Source organism: Cygnus atratus, chromosome 5 (genome assembly GCF_013377495.2).
Source record: "Cygnus atratus isolate AKBS03 ecotype Queensland, Australia chromosome 5, CAtr_DNAZoo_HiC_assembly, whole genome shotgun sequence".
NCBI lineage: Eukaryota > Metazoa > Chordata > Aves > Anseriformes > Anatidae > Cygnus > Cygnus atratus.
In genome coordinates this window covers 3,547,901-3,573,808 of record NC_066366.1, presented here as the reverse complement: position 1 = coordinate 3,573,808, position 25,908 = coordinate 3,547,901, and the positions used below count along the sequence as shown (strand labels likewise).

Here is a 25,908-nt window from a genome sequence, read left to right as displayed (position 1 = left end):
GATGGCACAGGGAGGAACGTTTAGGCACAGGGACTTACAGCTTCCATGCCCTCATCCTCACTTACAACCAGTCCCTGCTGTCCCTGTCACTCAGAAATTTCTCCAGAACAAACACCTTAACTGCTCCAGACAGACTTGATTCACGACCAGTATTTCCAGAACGCTCAGACATGCCTTGCTGACAGGCAGAACACAGTGCAGTTATATCAAAATACAGCACAGCTTCTCTCCTCCACCTTATGCAGGCGCACTGCACTCTCATTCATATTGCAATTAACAGACATCAGGGTCCAGGAGCACTCATCAGCTAGAATATGGCAGAATGATTAGTGCCCCCAACCCTGCTCCCATAACATCAAATTTGGTTTGTTTTGAGGGTGTTTTCTGAAAACCTTTGACATCATTTTCTAGCTATGGTAATACTTAGATAAAAAAAGCAACAGATAACATTTCCATATGAGGTATTGAGTATGCTATCTTGTAATGGCCCCTCTCCCTAATTTCATAATGCATACATGTTTAAATAAATTATACACAGAACATTTTTTACAGCACCAACCACAAAGTAGAACCACTCCCTGAGGCTTTCCAGGTCTCCCACAATTGTAGCAGCTTTTTAATATGTCTGTAGAAGTGGAAGGCTAGCATTTATTTATTAATATTTTTTCCTCAACAACCAGAAATCACCTTCTCCTCACAAGTCTTATGAATGCTCTCTGCAGTCTTATACTTTGGAGCTAGAAATGGGAGGAGAAAAGCAAGAGCAGTCTCAAAGGATATGAGAAAGATATGAAAGAAGCATTTACTCTAGAGAGGCACGTGCATTGAAAGGGACCGTGATTTGGTCTGAAAAACAAGCAAAAGATGTGACATGAGAAAGCCTCCTTACACCCTAAGCTTCTAGCTTTGCATGTCAGTCTGTTGGAGACAGTAAATCCCTGGAGCTTCAGCAATGATGAGAACACATTTCAGGCACAGTGCTGTTACGTGTTATTCATATGTCCTGCAACCAGACAATCCATGTTGGCTACATTTTTCTCTTGAAAATCAACATGATAATTTGGCTTTTTGTCTTTTAATCCTCCTAACTTTTCTTCATTTAATGATTTTTCCAGAAGTGCTTAAAATTGAGTGTATTTTGAGAAGTTAGTTACAAAATCTTGCATATAAAGACTCAAATGCCTATAAATAAATATCATGTTTTCTGGAATTCTAATCATTTCTGCTTTCTATTTCATCCCCATTAGAGGGCAATCTCCAGAGCATTTTTATGACTGCTGCATATTCATTCCTGTTTTTTTTCCTTTAAAGGAAGTCTATTGATCAACTGATTTTGTAACTTGCATTCAAGTGCAGGTCCCAGCAGAAAAAATAAAGTGCATATGAATATTGAGACCTTTATATCTTATAAGATAGAAAGATATCAGCACTACTAAGGCAAATCTCTTTCTAGTTCAAAATCAACCTAGAGATATTTATTCCAAAAGCCATCTATCAGCAGGGTGATGCCATACAATGCTATGCATGTGAGAGCTCCAAACTGGCACCAACAAATCTATTTTCCAAACATCAGTTATCATGGCCCTGCAGATGCTGTTCTGAAGCTGAGATGCAAGACTGATTAATGTGGTGCTTTAAACAAACTAGGGGGGCTCTGTTGCTTGAAAGATGCAGAAATCTCTACACCTCACTTGCTGTAAATCAGTATCCAACAGTTCTGTGTAGTATGGCCATGCTGTAACATTTTGAGAGAAATCCAGCTCCAAGTATGTGCTGACCTCACGATCACCAATGAACATTTTGTCAGGGTGAGACTCAATGCTGAATTTTTATTAAATTGGCCATGTAACCCAGGGCTAGCAGGAAGCTTTGCTGATTAGCATGGGCACTTGGAGAAGGCAGGGGGATGGAGCCCTGAGTGTACCAACACTCCTCGATCTCCTAGCTTCTTGCCCCCTCTCTGCTGCCCACAATTGCTCCTGTGACCTCTTCTAGCTGTCAAACCCCGTCACCAGGCATACACCCAACCTTCCAGTAATGACTCCATGAAAATAGGAAATCAAATCAGACTTTCTTTCATCCATATCCAGGTTTCTGTGAGCATCTTAAGTAGAAAGTAAGAACGGAAAAAAAAAACAGCCACACAACACACCTAAAGTAATCTTAGTTCAGCTGTGATTTGGCAAAAATCCTAGGCAGCAACAAGATTTTCCTTTTAGCTAGCAAACAGATCCCATTTCCCTTTTTTCCAGGGCCCACATCCGTATATTCAACTACAGTTTTGGTATCAGCATTTATAGCTTTCATATGGTTGCTATTTCTAAGGAAACCACTTCCTCAGTATAAACACAGTTAGTATAATTTTTTTTTTTTTTTTTACTGTTACTCTGGATTTGGCAGAGTGTCTATAAGAGTGGGGGACCAAAAGAAATTAAAGGTAAGTATGTTTCTTAAGAGACAGGAAATCGAATATAAAAAAGGCACTGGGAAATTATTTTTTCAAGTTTGCCTTCTGTCTTTCTTTTCCCAGTATGAGCATCTCAGCTATTCAGATCTCTTTTTGGGGGGGAACTTCATGTAAACAGTGAAAATTTATCTGCATAAGGACTAAGGCAGCCAGATCACCATCTTCGCTACTATTGTTTGCCTGGGTGCTGCTAGGTCTACTGCCCAGGGAGCACAGTGCCCTGGGGATGGCAGCAGCTTTGCTCACCTGAACTGTCTTGGATAAGACACAGCCATCGCTGTGACAGTAGGAAACACCAAGCATTTACATAAGTGCAGTCTCTAGCACAACTACATCATGGTGGCTAGCTAACAGCAGCAAAGGCAACCCAGTCTGCAGCACAGACTGGGCATTTTTCTGCCTCCATTTTCTTTCTGTTCTAAACAGCTGAGCATGAGGCAAAAATAAAGCCTGCTCCAGCAGGCAAGGGACAGGCTTGGTTTTTATTTTGCAATCTCAGTACTAAGTTTACAAACAGCAATTACAAAGTATGTAAACTCTTCAGGCTCCAAGACAAAGACTGGCATTAAATAATGCGGGGCTTTTAAAGGAGATACAACCCCAGTCCTCGTCTTGCCCTGGACTGAGATACAGTCTCTCAGGAGCAGGCCTTTGCTTACCTTAACAGTTTACAGATCAATGCATTAAACTGATAAAGACAAGTCTAAGAAACAAGAGCACATTTCAGTCTGTCATCGATGTGTTGCATGGATTGACGTCAAGTATTGCAGCCGCTTGCTCCATCACACTATAACAGAATGATTTTTTTGACACATAATAAATAGTGCCTACAAAAAGCAGCCAGCCACCCATCCTGAAACATCGCACCTGGCCTGTAACAAACAGGAGTCCGGAAAAAAAAACAAAGATCCACTATTGGCACAATCAATGCATTCAAACTCCCTTGCATTTGGGAAAGACATGCTTAAATCCCATAAGCAGTGTATGCTTGGCAGTATAGTTCCTTTTTGTGAACAAAGTCAACATTTGCAAGTTACTCAGATCCTGATCTTTGAGTACAAGTTGACCTAGTTTTAATTCTTCCTGAGCTTGCCTCTTTGAATAGGTTTGCTTTGTCAACTGCAATGCTTGGCAAAATATGGAACCTAGTCAGCCCTCAAAGATCACTCCCAACAATATTTTTATATTTTCTCATGGCAGCTTTCTGATAACTCCAAAATTAATGTATATATATTATGCCTGTTTCATCTGCCATTGGAAATTCATCTGTAATCTTAAAACAGCTGATGATCACCAGGTCCTTCAGTTCCAGTGAACAAGTTTTCAAATATGTTTTTTCTCCAAATGAAAGAAGATCTTGTGAAGCAGATCTTGAAGAACAAGATATTTCAAGGAATCAATCAGATTCAAAGGATCAGGTTTTCAAATAAAGAAAACATAGCAAAAAGCATCAGAATTCTTTTCTAAATTTTATGTACACTGATTCTCTGGGTCAAATATATGGCTTCCAGGCTAACAAAGAACATCTCTGACATCTGAATTGGAAAATGACCTTTCTGAAATTAAATATAATGTTTTAATACAGATCTATTAGGAACATAACCTGGAGTGAAGCAACAGTTTCCGTTTTACTGGAGGACAGCAAAGATGCCAGCAAGAGATGGCAATCATGGAGCAGAGCCAGTTTATACCAGATGAAAATACGGCTCACTCCCCTTGCCATAGAGAGCTACAATCCAAAAATACTGTGCAATGACCCAGGTTTATTAACATGTACTTCCTCTGAAATTTTCATATCCTGTGCTGACGTAGGTAGTGACCTAGATATATGTGATGTATATGAGGTACATGTGATACAGGTATATGTGATGCAATGAGCCATCTCTGGAGAAAATGCAGCATCTCTGGGTATCACTTCCCTACACAGAGAACTTGATCCAAGTTATAAATGCTGTGCCTTTTTTTTTTCCCCCTATACACTGGTCTGTTATCTTGCAGCACGGGGCTGGTAATTAGAAACAGAGAGCTGCTTTTCTGCAGGATCAGAGCACAGGCCAGAACTATCATTTCTAAAGTTCTATACAGGATATATAGTTGTTATTTTAATATTAACAACTAGACAGACATGATCAGCAACCAGACAGTAAAGAAAACACTCATTTCTGTTGTCACTATTAGCTAGAGCATCATATGAAGAATAATTTTAAGAGCAAAAGACTTTGGAGGCACGTCACCAAAAGCAGAAACATTTAGTTGCCCTTCTTAAAGATTTGCTACTTCATCAACAATTTCTAGGAACTAGTTACTATAAACTGTGTGCTACGAAGAATTTTGATCACACAAAATGTTCAACTAATAAATTAATTAGTAAAACATTACATTAATTACTGCACTAATTAAAATAATCTGCCTTGAAGAAAATGAAATACAGATATCCGTATCACTATGAAGGAAGGCAATGTTCACTCCCAGTCAAAGACTGAGATCTTGGCTCTGGTGTTCACCTCGTTTTGCAGCAATTACAACCATATTTACAGCTGCAAAATTTAAAAGCAATCAGATCAACCAAGAAGTCAATAAGAAATCATTCCTTCTAAAAGCAAACCGATCCTTTGGATTACATGACATAAAAAGGCTCACATTTGTGTTTAGAAGTAATTTTCAAAGCTATGAATCAAAAACAACAGAGAAGCCAACGTACTAATGCAATATAGATGTCAAGTTCTATTTGTTTTCCACAACATTGAAACCCAGTTTAGTACTTAGGCATGACATTTACTTTTATGTCTTTTAATCCATGTCTGTTGTCCTAACAGACAAGCAGACAGATACCCTATGAGCCACTTTTTCACACTAAAGGACGTCTGTGTGCATTTCTGCCTGCTGTGGGCCTGCAGAGAGGAGAGCAGGAGAGGAGCAATAAATGCTCTAGCCTTGCATGGGTTTATTGCAGCTGTACACCACACTGAGCACCATCATACTTCTGAAGGAAAAACTAAATCCTGCCTACTACCTGAGAAACTGCCACACTTCTACACACTCCCTCTTCAGTAACCACTACAAAGAAGCTGGCAGAGCTAAGGTCAGAGAATTGCTCCATGATACATTTAGTATCATTGAATTAATAGGCTTACCAGGAAGGGCATGAATGCTGTTACACCTTGTTAATAAATAAATAAAAACCAATGATGTCCAATTTTTCCCTCTCCTTTTTAATCCAGAGAAAAGGCATTAGGCACAAGTTCCATGCACACAGTGCAGACATATAATGTCACAGAACAAGTGAGGTGACAATTCAGTTGGTTTTGTGTCAATTCACCATTACTCAGTCACAAATAATTTAGATAGACTCACTATAGAGGAGAATGAGAGGTGGAGTTTTTTGGTTTTATTGTTGTTTAGTAACTTTATATTTCTACCCAAGATTTAAAAGTTGATGATCCTAACAGACAACAACTAACAAGGCTCTTTTTCTGGACAGAAGTAAAAAAGCATTTGCCTCATATCCACATATTAATCCTCATATTCATCAGCTATGTCCTTGCAAATGATTTCAAGCTAGTGTACCTAGCCCCCAGTGCTGGCAGAGTATAACTACATCTGTTCAAACTTCCTTCCACTTTTCTTATAACATGTGTGGAGACAGTGATTTGGAGAATGAGAAATAATGCAGCACCTTTGGCAACATGCTTCCCTTCAGCTTCTCTCCCTCCTGTTTCTTCCCATCACCAGAGTCAAGGAGCAGCTGCTGTGCAGGCTTCACGCTGCCTTGTAAGTGTCCTCAAAAGTTGTTCTCTTAGGATACCATCTGCAGGATCTGTACAGCCTCAGCCATCTATCCAATAATTACGTACTCAGAAACTGACTTCAAATCAGTCAAGCAAATAGTTTTCGCTCATACAGTGTATAAGGCTCTACTAATTTTGCCATTCTTGTGAACAGTGTCCTACCCATTAGTTTGGATACCACTGGAATATCAGATACTACTAAACCAAAGCCTTGGTCAGCAGTTGACGTAATGTTGAAAGCAGACTCAATTCCCTTTACTTCTGCTGAAGCAAGGAATGAAAGCTGAGCTCATGTTTTGTTACCAAAACAGAATTTTTAGAATACAAGTTAAAGGGCCAATTCAGCCCTTTTGAAAATCTGCGTAACCTCAAAATCATAGGCAGGTCCATGATGCAATTAACACAACTAGTATCACATTCTGGGGCTTGACTTATCAGGCATGCTTTTGGAATTACAAGTTTATATATGTCTGACTGGAGGAACAGCAGTACTGGTGCTCATTTGCAAAAGATCAGCATTTAGTTGCTAAAAAATCATTCTAAGTTTTTTAAATATAAGTAGAATTCTTCTGGTAATCATATCCTCCTTAGTTTCTTCCTTAGCCCAGTTTTTGGTACTGGAAACTGCTTAAGTCCATATATCCCAGACAGACTCATAAGCTGGGAAGAGAGTGTACCTAAAGCTGGAACAAAACCCCTCTGCCTGAAAAATCGCCTTATCCAGTGAAGAACTGCTGCATTCTCCCTTCCTGAGGCCAAAAGAGACCCTCAATCAACTTGTAAAAATCTGCTTTAGAAGAACCACAACAGGAAGTCTGCAAGCTATAACCGTGCAAAGTGGGCAAGCACAGTCCAGTTCCAGCTGCCTGAATCATTACAGCACCCAGCCTTGGTTCAGCTTTCTTCACATCAGCCAGGACCATATGCTGTTCTATGCTGAAAACTCATTCACATTTAATCCAGCTAGTTTATGCTATAAACACCTTTCTAAAAATTCATTGCATGCAGGATTTGCCATCCAGCCTCCCAATTCCTGAAGAATGCATGAAGAAACTTTACAAAATGGAAAGGTATCATCACCAAAGACAGAGGGGCATGTAATGCAATCATGAAACATAAGCAGAATCAAGCTCAACAGCCCTCGCTTTCTAATGTAACTAATACATCATTTATGATGGTTTGCTGTTAGCTGCAAGTTTTTACCTGAACACATTTTGTTTCAAAGGAAAGGCAAGACGATCAGCTGTTGCTAGATGTGCTTTATCTTTGGCTTCATGCTAAGTGACAATATAGAAATGTAGCAGCCCTCAAGCTCACCTCTTTTTTCAGGCCGGAATACAAATAATTCCTTCTCTATTCTGACTTATTCAACAAGATTGCAATTCTCTTTCAAAAGCCTCAAAGCTCTGGAAGGAGATTATTTTCTGTTGTTTGTGGGGTTTTTTTACAAAACCCTTTAAACATGCTTGCATATCTAATAGCAAGATAATGTAGAATCTTACGTACTATCAGAAACAGTAAACAAGGGGAAAAGAGCAACCAAACAAAAATAACATATCTGTGTTATATAACCTAAGAAAAAAGCTGTAAATCCAAAGAAATTCTTGCTTTAAACTTACACTGCTTAATGTGCAAAAATATCCAGGGCTTCAGTTCTGCCAGCATCCCAGTCCAGCTAAGTACTTAAGGATATTCATAGGAACCAAAATGAAAAACCTCACATGTTTAAAATCTGACACCTGCTTAAGTGCTTTGCTACATTAGGGCCAGCAACCTCAGCACTTCTCAGCTAAGCTGCTTGTGAATCTTCGCTGAAATTAGTTGCATTGTCCTTCACTGCTTGTCTTCAACCTCTGCAACCACCCTGTAGTACGGAGCATAGGCCATCTGAGACGACTGGCACAGCTGCTGCTTTTCCATTAAAATGCACTGAGTAAAAGTGGTTACTAAGCTTTCAACATAGCTCCTGAAGAAATTAAAGAGAAACCTCGTACAGAAAGTTTCAGTAAGAAAATATTGAAAAGAACATGCCCCTTCTTGTGACTGCTTAGACTTGAAACCTTTCTTAATGCCTGCTAGGAATGGCTGCACAGCACACCTACCTGAATGGCCATTGGGAAGCAGCAGCTCCTGGTAGCTCATTTGGAAGTGAGGCACTTTTCTGGACACACGTGGTCTTCTGCTTAGAGCACCAGTCTGATTACTGGTTCCCACACAGCCCCGTAAGTCACTTAAGCAAAACAGGAAGCCAGGAAGATATAGAGCATATGCTAAAGGCATTTTATTTATTTCATTGAGATTTGAGCGTGTTCTTTGTCAAACAAAGAAAATTTCTGCTTTGTTGAAATATAGGCTTGTGTGTTACCTTCTACAAAACAAGAAACATTAAGTAGCAAAGGACTATTCTTCCTTTTCATTTGCCATTTAATCAGTAAACTATACAGAAGTGAAAAAACTTCCAGTCTATTTTATCCTCCATTGTGTGAACATAACTCTCAGTTAAAGACTATTAGACTAAGTTGAATAACTCTAAGACAGGAAAATTTGGCCAAATCACTTTTTTTAGACTAATTAAATATACACAGATTGTAGTTGGCAATCTATTTCAAATGATAAAATGAGACACAGCAATATGCTGTACAGACTTCCACTGCTTTCATCCTAGAAACAGAATGTGTAACAACCACGTCTTCAGATATGTGTTGCAATGAAGAAATAGTACAAAAAAAACATAGCTGACAGGCAAACAGTGGTCTTGAAAATGGCAATATAGATTCACACAGTAAAAAAGAGCATAAGTGGCAATGATCTTGTGAATAAGAAGTTGAGTACAGGACAATAATATTACAACTCAAATTCAGATGATAATTAGTTTACCATTAAGTAAAAATGAAAAAAAGGGATGGCAAATTAAAGTGGTTTTGGTTATATGAAACTTTGTCTTTCTTTACCAATACCCTAATGAATCTCTCCAGATACTGTCCCTTCTGGTAGCAAGGAGTGATAATGGCTATGCGGCTGTCAGGAGGATAATGTTCTAACACACGAACCAGGTGTCAGCACACCAGGGTGACAGCACAGTGGCTGACAAGCACCTGCTTCTTCATCATTCAGCCTTCTGATCCCTTGAAATATTGTCCTATACAGGAACTATTTGCACAAACATGTATTTTGAACATCAAAAATGACAACTCACACTATCAGTAGGAAGCTATGTTACAAGGAAAAAGCATATGGAAGTATTTAAGTGTCTTCCTCCCTTTAAGTAATTTTTAAAAAACAGTTTAGCATGAGCCTTGCCTGAAAACACAAGTATAACTCTGCCACTGTCTTACTGAGAGAGAACCTCAAAAATTCCCTGGTTCTAGTACTAACCTACCACGCCTGTTCCTCTTTACCCAGCAAGAAAAATACAAAACCCTACACAGGCAATTGCCCATGTGTAAAGCAGGAATATATACTTCTTCTGTCACTTTGAAATCTCACACACAGAACTTTTGAGGAGTCCTTCTGTTGATCAGGTATCTCCCAACACACAGTGAACCCATTAATATATGAAACATCGCAATATTTTTGCTCATGTGCTACATAGCCATAATGCTGAAATCCCACATGTAGCTCTACCATACAGAAAATTGTGCTGGCACTTTGTAAGTGAAGTGCACCTACTGCAGAGACACGGTCACAGTACTTAAATGCTGCAGCCTAGTACTCTCCAGAAGCTTCAAACTTCCTACACATGCATGGAACAGCACGAGTACACGCAGATGGCCATGAGATCCCAGCCTGGCATATACTAATCTCATTTGGAGTTGGACTCGATGATCTTTGTGGGTCACTTCTAACTTGGGATGTTCTATGATTCATATATCCACCCAACAAGAAACATCTTTCATACCACTGAAAGGCAGCAGCCAGCATAACAATGCTCAAAGAGAACTTCAACCCACGCTCACATCCCAAAGGAGTGATAAGGACTCTCCAGAATAAATACAACAGTCCACTCTTGTGGGCCTTATTTATCAAGTGACCTGCTGACTTGTCAGCACAAGCATTTCTTTTTATCACCAAAGGTTCATAGGACCAGAGAATATTATTTTGATACTGCAACATAAGAAAATCGTACTTCACACGATCTAATTTTATTATTGCTTACAATTTCTAGCAGCACTTTAAACTCTAGACTTTACTCTTCTGCGGTAGAGCTGTAATAAACTTCAGGTACATACAGAAAGGCCTAGCAGTTTTTGTAGTACTATCTTTAGCTTTCTTTTGACAATACTTTTTTTTTTCCCATGCTGTAAGCACAGACTGCAGTATACCAATACAAATTTTGATCAGCACTAGTTGAAGAAAAACACTAAGTCTCTCACAAAGGGTTCCTGTCAACAGAGCTGACTTGCATTTAAGTTTGGTCAACTGCTCAGCCTTCGAACAACTTCACTGAAGCCCCTTCCATCACTTCTATTATTTCAGAAGAATATTTTATTGTGGGGAAAAAAAACTAAACATCTCAAAAGTTCTCTCAGCATTTGCTTGTATTTTACTTTATTCACACGGTGGTTTTGATCCATTTGCACAGTATTTGAGGGCAACACTACAAAACAGTGCTCAGAGCCTAAGGGAGGCACACAGCCACTGCTGAAATAGAGTCACAACTCACTGTCTAGCGGCCTCTTCTGTCAAAGGGCTACGAGAATGGGCAAAGCTACCTCTTTGGCTAGAGGTAATTCCCCTTCTTGCTCTGCAGACTCCATTAAAGAGAGTAGGATGCAGAGCGAGGCTTTGCTTATTCCTTGCACAGTGTACTTGTACTGGGAGGCAGTAACCAACTTTAGTAGGAACACCTTGGAGGTTTCTGGCCTCCGTGATACTGCAACCCTCTTCTGAGACAAGTGAGCTTACTGTGAAACTGATACACCAGGCACTTTCGCCCCTCAATAAATTTATAGAGCATAAAACCTTTCAGATAGTTCTAACAGAGGCTTTAAGTATCCAAGAGAATTAAAGAGATTACAGATGTTTCTACAGAGCTAAATCTTCCTTCACTTTGAGTAAACAGATTCCTACCATGCAACCTCTTCATTATTCTTTCAATAACTTGTCTATTAACAGCCTATCCACCATATTTTTTATAAACGTATTGAGAAACCACTCCAGTTTAACTATTTTTCATATAAACGTGATTAACTGTATAAACGAATTTGCAGAGCAATTCATTTGAATCTCCCTGATCTTTCAAAGCAGCACTAAAACTATTATAAAATATAAGTTTTAAATACAGCCCGGTTTTTCTCTCATTAATATTAGGCGGGCACACAGCACTAATGCGGTATTAACACTGCCACCGAGACAAAGTACCTCATTGGCCCTTATGAGTTCGGCATGGGTGGCTGCCTCATTTGACAGCAGAAGCCGCGTAAGACACCATGTGTGATCCTTGGGAGAGGAAGTCCTGGGCGGCAGCGCTGCTGCATGAAGGGACTGCAGCTTCCACGCCACCGTGAGAGATGCAAGCATGAGCAAAGCCCCAGAACAGACCAGGAGAAATATAAACAGATCACAAAAACATCACAGACATGGACAAGCAGACTTGGCATGTCCTGAACCACAAAGAACTTTGAGCAGGAGACGAGACTTCCTGAGTTTGACTGACTGCCACACAGCGGTCATGTCCAGGCTTCAGGATTTGATTTCCTTGCTGCTTTTAGTCACTTCTTTCCCAAATCAACACTCTTATTTAACAAGAAATGCAGCTGATTCCACCCTTTATGTGGAATGGAGCAAGTGTTTACTAGCTGTCCCAAAGCTGTGAAAGGCTCTGTCATGATAGGAAACAAAGGAAAGCAGAAGTTTTGGGCCATCCCAGTGTATCAAGCTATCACAGAGTAGGCACATAATTGTCATATCTTCATGCATCTGTTAACATTAAAAAATAGAGCAATGAATAGTAATCTTATACTACATTTGTATAACAACCTCTTAAACAACATCCCTATGCAAAGTTCATCTCTTATTAAAAAAATGAGCTTGACAGATTATCTCTGCAAGAGTAGAAAGCTGTCAAACTTAAAAGGTTGCATTGTAGTTTTTCCCCACAGTTTTTGGCAAAAGAGATTGACTGTAACTTTCAACATCCCTAGTAATTCACTGTCAAAAGGCAGAAGAATTTATAAACCTCTTGCGTAAGGTTATGTTAAAATTGCATCTATATTTACTGCAGATCTTACACATCTAAATCCATCAGTAAATATCCCTCAGTTTCCACAACACTGAAGCCATCAGGAACCCAGCGTATCAGAGATCAGGCAATGACGAAACCTCTGTCTTCCCACTTGAAATGTGTCATATGCAGATTGCGTATTGCCTGAAAGAATAAATAGCAAGCCCCTGACAAAAAGGTAAGGTAGGGATTTATTCTTGCTTTGCTTTTAGGTACCACATATTTGAGTTTCTGCTCTACAAATTCCAGAAAGCCAAAGAGCAACCCAGAACAAATACCAACACAGCACAGTTTCTCCTGGTCTGGTACCGCCAATCTGCTGGTTTAGCACTTCCCGTAGGAAGACATCTCACTGCACAGCTGCTTTAACTTCAGTGTTTGTGGATACTGCCTACTAAGAATAAGATATCCATCCTTCTTGACTCCTGGATCCTGTTTTCATGCATGCCTATGACTAAATGTGACCCAAGTATTATTTTTGCTAACAATTTACCCAATATTTACATTCCCACATGCATGTATATGTCGCTTAAAAATGAACAGCTGATCCAAAGTCCTCCTAGGAAAGTCATTACAGTATGTGCAATGAACCAAGTTCTCTCCTTAAGATCCTTATGATTATTCGGCTCCAGAAAAGCAGATATCACACAACCCTCAAAACATATTTCCCTACACTCCCCGCACAACTGTATGTGATGCACCACAGCTATTTCCTCTTTCTGAGTGTGGACATAGTTGTGGTATCTCAGATAACACAGTGAGCACTGGGAAACAGTGACTTTATACTTGGAAAAATGATAGTTTGCATAGTGATTGCAAACTATCATACACACTGGTTAAATAACTGCAAGACAGAACAAAGGCTGGCTCCAGTTTGAGGCAATTAAACTCCACAGCAATCAGTAAAAAAAAAAAAAAAAAAGAAATCTTGGTCACAAGTGTACTTTTTTGTTGATGTTTTTACTGGAAACTGTGAAACAGCTCAGCCGTAGTGAACCGGAGATTAAGCTAAAGTACAGGTCTCCCTTCTGCCATGACTCCAGTCTGTGCCCTTTGTACTTTCTCTGGATAGCTGGCACTTTCTAAGAAGAAGGGAAAGGGCATCAGCTTGAAATTTTACTTCCAAAAGCAGCAGCAGCCTACAGCCTGGTCAAAGGGAGGCAAGCATTGCTTTGCAGCCCTGGATCTGTTACAGAGTTTGTTTGGCATTTAAGATATGATCTCATCTGCACTGATGGGCACTTTGTTTAAGGAACCAAATCCATAATGAGCAATGAACAGATTGATCTGGCACATTAAATTTTTATTCATTATTTCCCCAAACTCTAGAGTTATAGTTGCTATTATTTAGTATATTTAATAACTAATAAAGCATATGAGTTAATAAAATCTAAAAGCTACAAGAATACTTTTACAGCACTGTGATAGGTCAGCTCCATTCTATGAGCTGCATAGTTCCCTCTTTAGTATCCATATCTCATTTTCTTTAAGCCAATTAACCCCAAGCCCATTCCTGAAATTTCAGTTTTGAGGTGCCAGGGCTGGAAGAAGGGAGAGAACAACAGGAAGCATGTTAAAATTAAAAAAAATAAAATAAAATACAGAAGTAATCCTCTAACTACTTGAATATACTTTTAACACAGAAAACTTAAGGCAGTGTGAAAAAATCTTTACATATTATCTTTTCATAAGACATTTCTTCCCTGGCTAGCTCACTGTTCTTATTACTCAAAGAAATGAGTTCTAGCTCCTTACTGTTTCCCCTCTTTCACCTCTCCTTTCTGACACACTGTATTTGCTTTTGAAAGGAATTGGGAATTTTGAGGGTTTCCATGCCTGGTGTGCAGGCTGTTACAGAGGTCTTTCATTAGGAGATTACATAAATGGTACTTGAAGCAATCATGGTGCAAAACAGAACAATTTATTCATGCGATAAGAATCGCCTCATTTATTTTCCATAGAAATAGATCTGATTAATTTAATGTTTCTATTTTCAAAGCCCATTAAACTGCAGTCTGCCTTTGGCAAACGATACATGGATTCACGGTGCTAAACAAGTTTTTGTTTTGTTTATTGTAAGTTTTATTTACTATTATTTTGTAATGTAGCTTTTGCGCTAAGGTTTTGATAATTGCAAATAAAATTCCACTGAAAATAGAAACAAACAAGATTGACATGAATAATTTCACCTCCCTAACTGTAACCAAAAAAAATGCAAGATTCAAGAGAAAAGCTGAAATTATCTCATATGATGTACCGGTAGGTACAAAAGCTGTCAACCAGGAGCATAAAGGCAAAAACCATGAAGGAGAGCTCAAGGTACAGAGAGCCTCATTAATCCCAAACTATTATCCTGTCCATCCTTTAGGCAGAATTGCCAGCCTCTCCATGGAAATAGCTCCCAAAACAATCACCAGGTGTTCATGAAATAACTTCAGTCTAAAAAAATACACGTTTTATAAGCGCTTTGTCTAGACAGCGTGTTTATCCATGGAAAACCTCAAGAAACTAAGAGGAGAAAAATATTCTTAAATTGAACAGTATTATCCGGATCACATCCTGTCACAAGGTCATTTCTCTGCACATTCTTGCAACCAGAGAAGAAACACCAGGCCCTGAGCTCCGGTGCTGCTCTTGATCACTAGAGGGTGGGTGTCTGCTGTTCCCATAAAAGCAACAATTGAAAATAATAATAATAATAATAATATTTATTAAGTAATACTTAATATTTATTAACTTAATATTTATTAAGTAAAATCATTTCTAGAAAGGGATATGATTTTTTTTCCATCTCTAAAATAGAGCTTACTTGTTTGTTTTTAAAAAGTAATTTCCTAAAGGTAATTAATTCAGCTACATTTTTACAAAGAAAGCAAGCTCCTCTCTTCTGTCCAGTAGTATTGTATGAAAGTACACAATCTGTAGCACAGAAAGAGCATCCTTGCACCTTTGGCCTTAGTTTGGACAAGGAATTTTGCTGTAATTGTTGGCTCCAATGCAATAACCAGCGTTTCTTTCTGTCCTACTTCACAGAACCCAATCCTTATCCTGTTCATTTCAGTATGAAAATTAAGATGGTGGTAAGATTTCCACCCATCATTATGGAGTAATACAGACAATCCCAGAAGCACCAGAAATTTAAAGGATCAATTTGAGAGAGGAGTGACATGTACATCCTCCCTATTTTACATTTCTCTTATTTTTGTTTAAAAACAAAATGTAGCAATGGCATGTTCACAAGTACAACCGAATAGCCCTGCTTTGCCGATTTTGTACTTTATTATGAACAAGCAACCTTAATACACTGGCAAAGAGACTGATAGTAGTCTGGGCAATTTAGAGCATACCCCTCGTTGCATTCACACCCATACAAAACAATCACCATAACATTCAAACCAAAACAAAGACTCTATTTTTGTCACATCGCCACCACTCAGTGCCAGCAAGGCACTTAACAGCACTACAATTTACTGTTACGTCATTTGAGGCCTGTTCGTAGTACACAGGCCTTTTTCACTGTCAACCTTCCTGCAAGGTGCATTGGGTCCCACAGATTATTATTAACGGTCTCAAATTGTGCCAGGGTAGGTTTAGACTGAATATCAGGAAGAATTTCTTCACCAGGAGGGTGGTCAAGAATTGGAACAGGCTGTCTGCCAAGGGAAGTGGTGGAGTCCCCATCCCTGGAGGTGTTTAAGAGATGTGTAGAGGTGGCACTAAGGGACACTGTTTAGTGACAGGACTCAGCAGGTCAGGTTGATGGTTGGACTTGGTGGTCTTGAAGGTATTTTCCAACCTAGATGATTCTATGATGCTATTCTATGATTATGACAATAATTGTGCAAATCCTGACTTTTGCTAGAGGTGAACAGATCCAATGTGAGATGGATCTTTGGATTAAATAAGCAGAGATTTTACCTGTGCACAGCTATTCCAAACACCTCAATGGAACATTGCACACTTCTTAGGATTGCCAGGCAGGAGGAGCTTGGGGGCATTTTAGAGGCAGGGACAGAATGGGAAAGCAGATTTGCAGGCTTAGTGGGAGAAAACAGATTTATATACTCAGGAGAAGAGTACCAACTCCAAAGTACTTATTGGGGAATTTACAGGATCTGCTGTTTGACTGAAAACAGTGCAAGCTTTCACCTCTACTGGCTGTATAAATCCCAACAAACACTTGGGAACAGGTTTTCCACTTTCATAGCAATTATGAGCCAAACGTTTTTAATTTATTTTTTTTAAGAGTCCATTTATGTCTTTTTTTTTTTTTTGAGGGAAGAAAAAACAAGCATATACGCCTATACCTAGCTGAGCAGAACAAACGCTTAAAAGTTACCTCCATCTTCCAAAGCATAGAAAAACATGAATTAACACACATTCACATCCCTAGTTCTTTGCTATAAAGCTTCAGTTGCAGCTTGTAAGTGCAAATGTAGATTCACACACAGTACATAAGCAAAACCACACATTGACAGTTTAACTTTCAAAGTTAAACAGATTCAAGGCATGCACAATTCTCTCCAAAATCTCCATTTCAGACATAGTTTTACTTCTACATTTGCAGACAACAACAACAAAAAAGAAAACTTAATGGACATTTTAACAAGAAATGTATTTAAGATTTATTCCAGTTTCAGAAAAATGATTCTTTGGATTAAGTAAGCAGCGATTTCTTTGCCAAATCAGCAGATGTTGACTGTCCAGATAGAGTTTAGTTTATTTTCTTTTGTGTCAACTAATTCCTCAGCAGTCCTACCTCTCTGTGCAGGTGGTACTGCTGCAACAGCGCACTTTGTACCATCACATTTAGCGAGTGCTCTGGGTGCTTACTGACATCTCATTTCCAATGAACAAAGCAGTGGGAAGGAAATGCAGTCGAAGTTTCTAAACAACTTAATCCTCAACACATGGAGAAGAGAAAAGCACTTCTCCAGCCAGGAAAGCTTTCTCACAACTGATCGTAAAAACCCTAGTTTGAATGATGAGAATAAGGTAGTATTCTGTCAAGAAAGTTGCAAACATTTTAAATGAGATACAGACAGATTGGGGTTGCTGATGTTTTACATCTGCTCCTCTGAGGTATTTTGGTCATGTCCAAAATAGGGCCATAAACCCAGATCTAGATCACAGAGTGCTAAAGATGATAGGTTAAAAATATATATTTCATATATGGAGACTATAAGACATTAAATCCTTATATCTAGGACAAACTTCTGCAATGGACTCACTATATGTAAATATGTGCCATATGATGCTTTGGCTTCCTGCCCTAACACAGACTGTCACAGAAGACACCAAGTAAATATAAAGTTAAAGAGGAGTTTAAGTTTGTAAATCATAATTGGTTGAAATGATAACAAGCTTTCAGTTACCCAGTTTCTGTATTCTTGGAACACACAGAATAAACTGTCTTCAAAATCTCATACAGGTGCCTTGCACTAATAGGAGGGAACACCGCATTTTCGTAAATAGTAGCTATGTTAACATCCATGGGAAATGACATAGATTGAATTTTATCAAAGATAAAAGTTTAAGCTATCTTTTGAATTTCAAGTTACTTATTTGCAAACATAACAGCAAATATAATACCAAGTCTACCAATTAACTTTCACATGAAGTGGTCTAACCATAAAAGAATCTCCTAGGTTTCCCCTAGGTTAACTTGCAAGTAATATAAGCTAAAAGATAGTTATTGCTTAAATATTTTACAGGCTGGTTAACTGTTTTTTTGTTTTCTGTATGTTTGTTGAGTCGTAAATATGCACACTTATCTAAATAAATTCAGTTCTAGATTTCTTGAAAAATTAACTATTCATTTTTCTGTTGTTATGTAGAGTTTTGGCTCATTACCATGGCTGTACTTCCCTCACTTGAGCATTGGGTTAAATGAACAATTACTCTGGACACTACAGGGCTGTTTTCTTGACAAGCCACAGACTTGAGCTGTTGTTGAAAAAGTCACCTATTCAAAGCTGTGCAGTTTAGGTGCCACAGAGTACTTTGTGTAGGGTATAGTTCAGTCTCGGCCAGATTTGGTGTTTGCTTGTTTGTTTTTTTATTTGTTTGTTTTTAAATGACTCACTAGCTCTGGATTTTTATTTATTTATTTTTCTTTTAAGTTTGAAATTAACAACAACAACAACAAAAAACACTAATAAGTACCAGATTCACCAATCTATGCGAGTCACAGGCTTGGAAAGATATCCATCAGATACAGCCAAGAAAAAATCCAACACAAAACCTGGAAAATTTCTTTACTATGAGGGTTGTGAGGCCCTGGAACAGGTTGCCCAGAGAAGCTGTGGAATCCCCATCCTGGAGGTGTTCAAGGCCAGCCTGGATGGGGCTGGTGGCAGCCTGGCCTGGTGGGAGGTGTCCCTGCCCATGGCAGGGGAGTGGAACTGGGTGGGCTTTAAGGTCCCTTCCAACCCAAACCATTCTGTGGTTCTACAAATATCAAAGCAACAAAAAACAAAGCATTTATTGGTCATTATGGTAAATTTCAGTGCTGAGCAGACCTGAATGCAGAAAGATTCTGTGTTTTAGGTTTTTAAGGTCTTTCCTGACCCACTGAGAGACAGGCACATAGAAGAGAGACATATCCCATCATAGATACGTGGTTTCAAAGCTCAAACTGATGGACAGTTTACTGAAGACTTAACTAGATCTAAAAATAAATATCTTGAATCAATATTGTAGAGATTTCTGTTACTGCAAATACCTATTTTAGCACATAAGCTATGGGGCTAATAAAGAGGGACTTCAGCCCTGAGCCCCCAGCCTGTGCAGACCACAAGACAACGACAAACTAAATGCCCAGAGGAACAAAGAAAAGAGCTGCCCACCCTGCTGCTACAGCCAACAAGATGAAAGGCTGATCCCCAGCATAAAGCTAGAGCAGCCTCCTGTGAGTGCACTAAGTAGCTTGCCAACCCTGGGCCTCTGCTAGCAAAGGCTCCTACAGTACAGCAGTGACTCAGGAGAGGTTTGAAGATTTCACAGGGGATTGTGCATGGGGAGGAGAAAAAGAAGTACTGCTGCAGAGACACCCCCAAGCCACACCAAACAAGAAGCCCCAGCTGACCCAAGAGCCAAGCAAAAAGTGCCTTCAAGAACGTCCTCAAGGGGCCTTACTGCGCGAGAGGGCTGTCATCACAGCCTCCCTGCAAAGCCAGAGGGTGATGGAGCACACAGCCCTTGCAGACACATTTGGTATCTATTCTAACTCCACATGAGGGGTTGGTTTCAGCTTAAAAAAATAAAAATAAAAATAAAAATAAAAATCACATGAACAGAAGCATCTGTACTTACACATCCTCCAGGTTCACAGGAAAAAGATGTACCCTTCCTCCCATACACCAAAGCCAACACCTTCTTTTGGTCTCTCAAATTGCTCTCCATAGAGGCAACTGATCAGTGATGGGTACTGATTTCACACTTCTCAAACGCTGTTTAAAAACTGTGTTCCATAAGCTGCTCAATTCAAACCCCAAGTACTAACTTCTGCATAAAAGGCACAAAAAAGGGTACTTTCCTCCAAACCCACTTTCAAATACTTTCCAAGCTGACTAGTGTAAAACTAACCCACCCGTACAAGGTGGTAGAGAAGCACAGGTTGTGCTCATAAGCACAAACAGCAGTGGAAGGGGAGCAATAAATAAACACAACAGAAACTATGGCAGAGAAAAGCTGTCCTGCTTGCAATCAAGTCAATGGCAAAACTCCCAACAAGAAGCAGTACTATACCCTGTGTCAGCACCAAAGAGCTCAGTGCAATTATCTGACATTCCCCATACTTTTCTGTACAGCTTCCTAAAAAAGTTAAATTTCCAACATATTCCTTATATAGACTATCCCTTATCTTAACAGAAATGCAAGAAAATTCATTGCAACCAGGCCCTGTGCTGTAACTCCCATCATATTTCAGTACAACAATAAATAAAATAAAAAAAAGAGAGAGAGAAAAGCCTTACATAACAGTCTTCATTCAAGACACTTAAATCTGCAGCGTCAAATCCATTTTATGCACTTTCAGTCACATAAAAGTAAAACCCTTTCCCCCAGAAGGAAACCGAAGATGGTAGAAAAAGGCAATGTTTTCCACTGGCCCATTTAACAAATGAAACATTTACTTTCTCTTTGGTGTAAAGTGACAGCCAGCTTATTAGAGCTGACACTGATACTCCCGAGAGGATTTCAGTAAGCAAGTCACACAGGTGAAGGTCAAAGCAGCAAAGGAATTAAATGAAGAGAGGAAGGAAGTGGCTTCCTCTTAAGGACAGAAATTAGCTAACAAAAAACTGTTACTTACAGGGCCCTCTCTGGCTGGAAATACAGCAGCTGCAAAATGCTCTTTTCTCTAGAAATGCCTCCAAGCCAATTTCTGAATTTAATTTTTTTAGACCTGTCTCCTTTCTAGCCACCAGCTCTCACCTGCAGGAAGGACACCATGAATGGATGGTTTGGTGCCATGTCTCTGCCTGACTTACACAGCATCAAAGGCAACACCTATAATATTTGTGCTTAGGCATCATGCATCACTTTTTACATATATGAGAAGGATAATTAACACTTTTTAAAGTAAATAATAAGATAAATGTAGCCTTGCTCTCAGTGAGTTTTAACTCCCCCACAAGGCACACACTGCTGGCTGGAGGGAGCTGAACGTGTGCTCTGGCTGTACTTGGCAGACCTTTGCTGCCCCAGAGGAATTAAAAGTTTAGCCAAGAGACAATAAGTTTTCAGCCAGGTTTACTTAGCACTCCTGTGTTTGCCTCCCCAGGCCCAGGCCAGGCCATGGCCCCCTGCCCTGAAGTAAAAGCTGGAGAGGGTGGGGAAGGAGGTGTGCATCCCCGTGAACTTAGATGCAGAGTTGGAGACAGAGGGTGTAGGCCTGGTGTTTGGCTCTGCAAAGAAATGGGGATTTGAGCCCTGGCAGCACAGGAGGTCCTGCCTTGGGCAAGGTGCAGTGTTTTGGTGTGGTGAACCCCAGTGGGGAGATGGAGAGAGTCTGATATTTGTTCCTTTCAGTGTTTGCTCTTTGGCTATAACAAAATGTTTTAAATTTGGTAAATTAACAGAGTGACACAGGGCAGGTGTATTATCCCCACGTGCCACAACTGCCCCAGCAAAATAAGAATCAGAAATCCAGCTTTCAAACCACTCCTAGCAGATTTGAGGTGGTTTGCCAGACTATCACTTTTTTGTTTGGCAACACCACTTTATTATGCTAATAAGATCAATACAGGAGTGCCTGGGTGTCTAAGGTACACTCAGAAATACGCACATCAGAAAGATGAGATCTGAGAAATTTGGCATAGTCGTGAAGTTTTGCAGAGTCCCAAATCTTTTCATCTTTTCTATTCTAGTTTCAATCCTGACACTCTGGATAATATCCTAAGCTTGACCACATCTCCATCAAAGATCCTGAGGAACAGGTATATGTGATCAAACTTGAATTGGCTCTAAATATCTATGAAATACTGGAGAGGAAAGCTGCTTGCATGCTATTCACAGGTAACACAGAGGACCTATTCAAATAAACAGGCTGAGATAGAAATGAACTAATAACTAGCTCTAGCTCTAATCCCTTTTAAATGTCACAAGCTTACTAAAGTGTTTTCAATATATTTTCAAGTATTAGCCTACCCCAAATCTGCAGATCTCCTTGTCCCTATGCCTGGGACCCAACACGAGGTGCCTGGGACCCATCACGAGGTGCTTTCCCTCCCTTCAGAGCTTCACCTGCAGGAGTTCAGGCCTTCCCACGCTTTTTTTTTTTTTTTTTTGACTCTCACATCTGCAGTGTGGGCATCTTTCACCAGACCACCTGCATCCTGCTCCCTCTACCCCATGGACCTTGCTGGAAAAGTTAATGGCTAGTTGCTACTTGGGTGGGAAGAAGGGAGAAGAGAAGAAATGTTCTTAAGGGATGAAGACAGCAGTATCTAAGCCCAGCTGAGGTTTTTCCCTTTGAAGTTTTTCCTTTGTACCTACCGGAAGTTCACTCGGTTGGGTGCTCTGTGCAGCTGACCCAAAGCAATCTAGCTTTCACTAGATGATCTACGTAGTTCAAAGAGACTCGTCCAGCAATCAGGAAGACAGCACAGGTACTCACCAGCTGAGTTTCCATTTAGATAGCACCGCCACCTATGACACTGTTACGGACCTCTGTGCAGGGCTACAGAAGACCCCCTACAGCACAGGGTATTTCCATATGGACCAGTGCCACCCATTTTATAGCCCATTAAGACCAGATTGCCACCTGGGGAGATGACTGGAGAATGAAGAATGCAGTTAATTGGGCCAGGTACACAGGAAGCAAAAGAAAGTTGGCACATGGTTGCTCCCACTACTGTAGCTGATTGCACTGGTAGTAAACCTTGCACTCCTAGACCACATTTGCCTTCCAGGCCCAAGAAAAATACATGCTTTTTTCTGTGTTCATTCAGTCAGTAAGAAAACTGGTACGCAACGCCTGGGGAAGAAAAAAAAAAAAAAAAAAAAAGCTTTCTGTGGCTGCACCATCTTGTATGTGCCTCTCCAGCAACTTTATTCAGGCCTATGGTATTTCCTCTTTCATCACTGTAACTTTCTGCCAGAAATGACACATGAAGTATTTGGAATTCAAAAACCTAAACAAAAAGGTGAAAAGTGAAAAAACACAATAGCACACAATGGAGTGATGGTTTTAAAGAGAACAAGAGCAATGTCTGTGGCCTGTGGCCTTTGGAAAAAAATATATATATGTCGGCCAAAAGGTGACTGCCAATAAGTAGTAATATTCTTCATTAGATATTGCATGTCTTAACTCCATTTCCTTCAATGCTTTATTACACAGTTTACCTTGTATGACACCACTGGAGAATTAAAGCCACCCCAAAGACTATAAGAGTGTATAAAAGAAAAAAAGAAACATTTTTGATTTCATCTTTACTGAAGAGGAGGAAACAAACTACTGAGGATAGTAAAGTGTTCAAAATGTGTGATCGGTTTTTCAGCCTTCAAATATCCTCCCTACATACAATCACACAGACCTACCAAATTCATAAAATACTTCATTTTTGTCACCTCCTAGAGGTGCAGCACAATTTCAAGCTCCAACACAGTGTACAGGTTTGTTGGTCAGATTTTTAACAACAAAATTAAAACCAAACTGTCAAAGGACTAGAGTACTGCAACATGAAACTGCAAAGATTTTTTGAGTGAATATTATACTTCTGTGTCAGCCAATTCCAGTGATACCCATCATACATATTCACCCATATGCACACATCTTCAGATTATAAAACCCCAGATACGGTTGTTGCTAGCCAATGTATTTATATTCTGAAAATTAAAATAGATTTTATCTTATTCTAGCATCTATCAGCCTTGACTTTAAACCACATGCTTCACTTAGTTAAAGAGCTGAGGGAAAGAAAAAGCAGGAAATACAAATATTTTCATGAAAATGGCCCTATTTTAGGAGGAACCTGGTACAACTGTCTTTATAGTGCCAACATACTTCCATAACCCATCTGCCTGTAAACCACTTTAAACAAAAAGCACAGATATACCATTACAGCTTTTTTCAGTCAGTCTGTAGAAATTGCCACATGTGCAACTGAAGAAAGGTATCTATCCCAGTAATAGCTTTCCCTTTCCAAGAGGAAATATTTGCATCAGTATAAGCAAGTTTTAGAAATACAGAAGTGCCTAAGGGTTGAGCTATGATCGCTTTCCACTGACTTCAGAGATAGGACTGCTTACATAAGATGAAGATAGGGTTCAAAATAAAGTAGTGAGATAGAAATTTATGCAAAGATACTGAAACACAAGCCCTGAACGCAGAAGGAAGCATTCTGAAAAAGTATGTTATTACTACACATTCACCTCCTTTTTCAATTTCAAAGCATACAAAAATTCCATTTCAAAATGCATTGACAGAAAAAGTTGCTCAGCTGCCTAAACACCACATTTACACACTCACTGCTCTTGCAGAGTGTCAGTATGGATCTAATCTCACAGACAAATCAGAAGATTATGGACAAATACTATCACCCAACAATAGTTACCATTTGTTCTCATTTTCCTTCTGTATACACCAACAAATATGTTTTTTCTGCTTTTTCAGCTGAAGCAGCCAATTACCTGCTGTGCTTTGTAAGCTCCCATCCACACTCCCCAGGAAATGGATAATGTACTGTGCTGCACTGTGGGGAGAGCACACTCGGATGCAAAATAATTCTGAACTTACTCAAGTAAAGTCTCTCCGCTGCATTCGCAGGCTGAGCTATGTGTTAACCATATTTATTCACCACTGAAAGACTATATTTTACAGTCATAACCCTGGCAAATACTGTGCATTTAAATAATTCTACTTATACTCAGCCACACAAAGGGGTTTATTCTTCTAGCACAGCTGTACACAAAAGAATAGAGTGCCATTTGAAATCAAAACTCCTGAAGTTACTACTTACCAGCTTGTGATTATATATTCAGTAAACCCGATGAGCTGAAAAGATTTTGTTGCAGAAGACAAAAGTTACAAAAAAGCAGTCAAAGTTAACAAAAATGAAGGAAAATTAGCATAAATCCTCTCTTCATTCATCTACTTAAATATTCCTGAAGACTAAAAGGACCTTAAAGAAAGTGCTCTCAGCAAAGACTACATCCTCTTGTCAGTCAAACCCTGCATAGTTTCAGCTAGGCATCCGTCCAAAAAGACATGGAATTATTCTATTTTTGTCTCCCACTGAAAGTGGAAACATTTTTACAGATCTGTGGTGAGGATTTCAATTTTTGTAGTGGTCAGCTAGTAGAGGAATGTAATTAAAGACCCTGTTAAAAGTACGACTATCCACAAAAGAGGAACTGGATAAATTTGAAGGTAAATAACAATTACATTACATTACAGTCTGATACAGAAGCACAGCAAAAACTTCCAGTGAGGTTAAAAATCCAGACGTGGTTTACTGGAAGAGAGTTGTAAAAAACTGTTTTAAATAGAATTGCTGTCAGAAATAATGGGACAACAACACATTTTCAAAAAATGTAAGTTCATCTTTTTTAATGAAATACTTTTAGTATTAAATATTAATGATTCTATGTAGAAAGCTAAACATTTGTTTTACCACCCATGTTATGCCTGGTATGTTACTGTTTTTATTCAACACAGGTGTTTCCTTAGAAGTACTTCACATTTTGCCTACTGCTGACTTATAAAACAAACCTTATAAACCTCTGGTTTCTAAAGTATGGAAAGACCTTGGAAATATGTCTCCCTTCTCTTGCACTTGATTTTTTCTCTCTGTTATATCAATAAGAAAGTATGTTTGTTTCCAGTGTACATTCAATCTGAAAGCTGACACCAGAACTCGGCGTAAAACTTTACTGACTCCTTGAGGTCTTTAAATATGAGACTTCTCACAGGAGAAGCAGCTGTA

At 39.3% G+C, this 25,908-nt stretch overlaps 1 protein-coding gene across 8 annotated transcripts in view; it reads right to left on the bottom strand.

Annotated features, from left to right (window-relative positions):
- INSC (INSC spindle orientation adaptor protein) overlaps nucleotides 1-25,139 on the bottom strand; it is a 142,771-nt gene extending 117,632 nt beyond the window's left edge. For 5 of the 8 annotated variants that reach the window (XM_035550358.2, XM_035550356.2, XM_035550361.2 and 2 more), the window contains exon 1: nucleotides 24,943-25,139. Coding sequence is in view for 1 of the 8 variants with exons in the window: in XM_050711095.1 (XP_050567052.1) it covers nucleotides 24,538-24,550 (13 nt within the window). In the remaining 7 variants the exon portion in view is untranslated. Of the gene's footprint in view, nucleotides 1-11,616; nucleotides 11,662-24,537; nucleotides 24,646-24,942 lie in introns of those variants that run through there. The other 3 variants (XM_050711095.1, XM_050711096.1, XM_035550364.2) reach the window with 3 other exon arrangements.
- Between the last annotated feature and the right edge of the window lie 769 nt (nucleotides 25,140-25,908).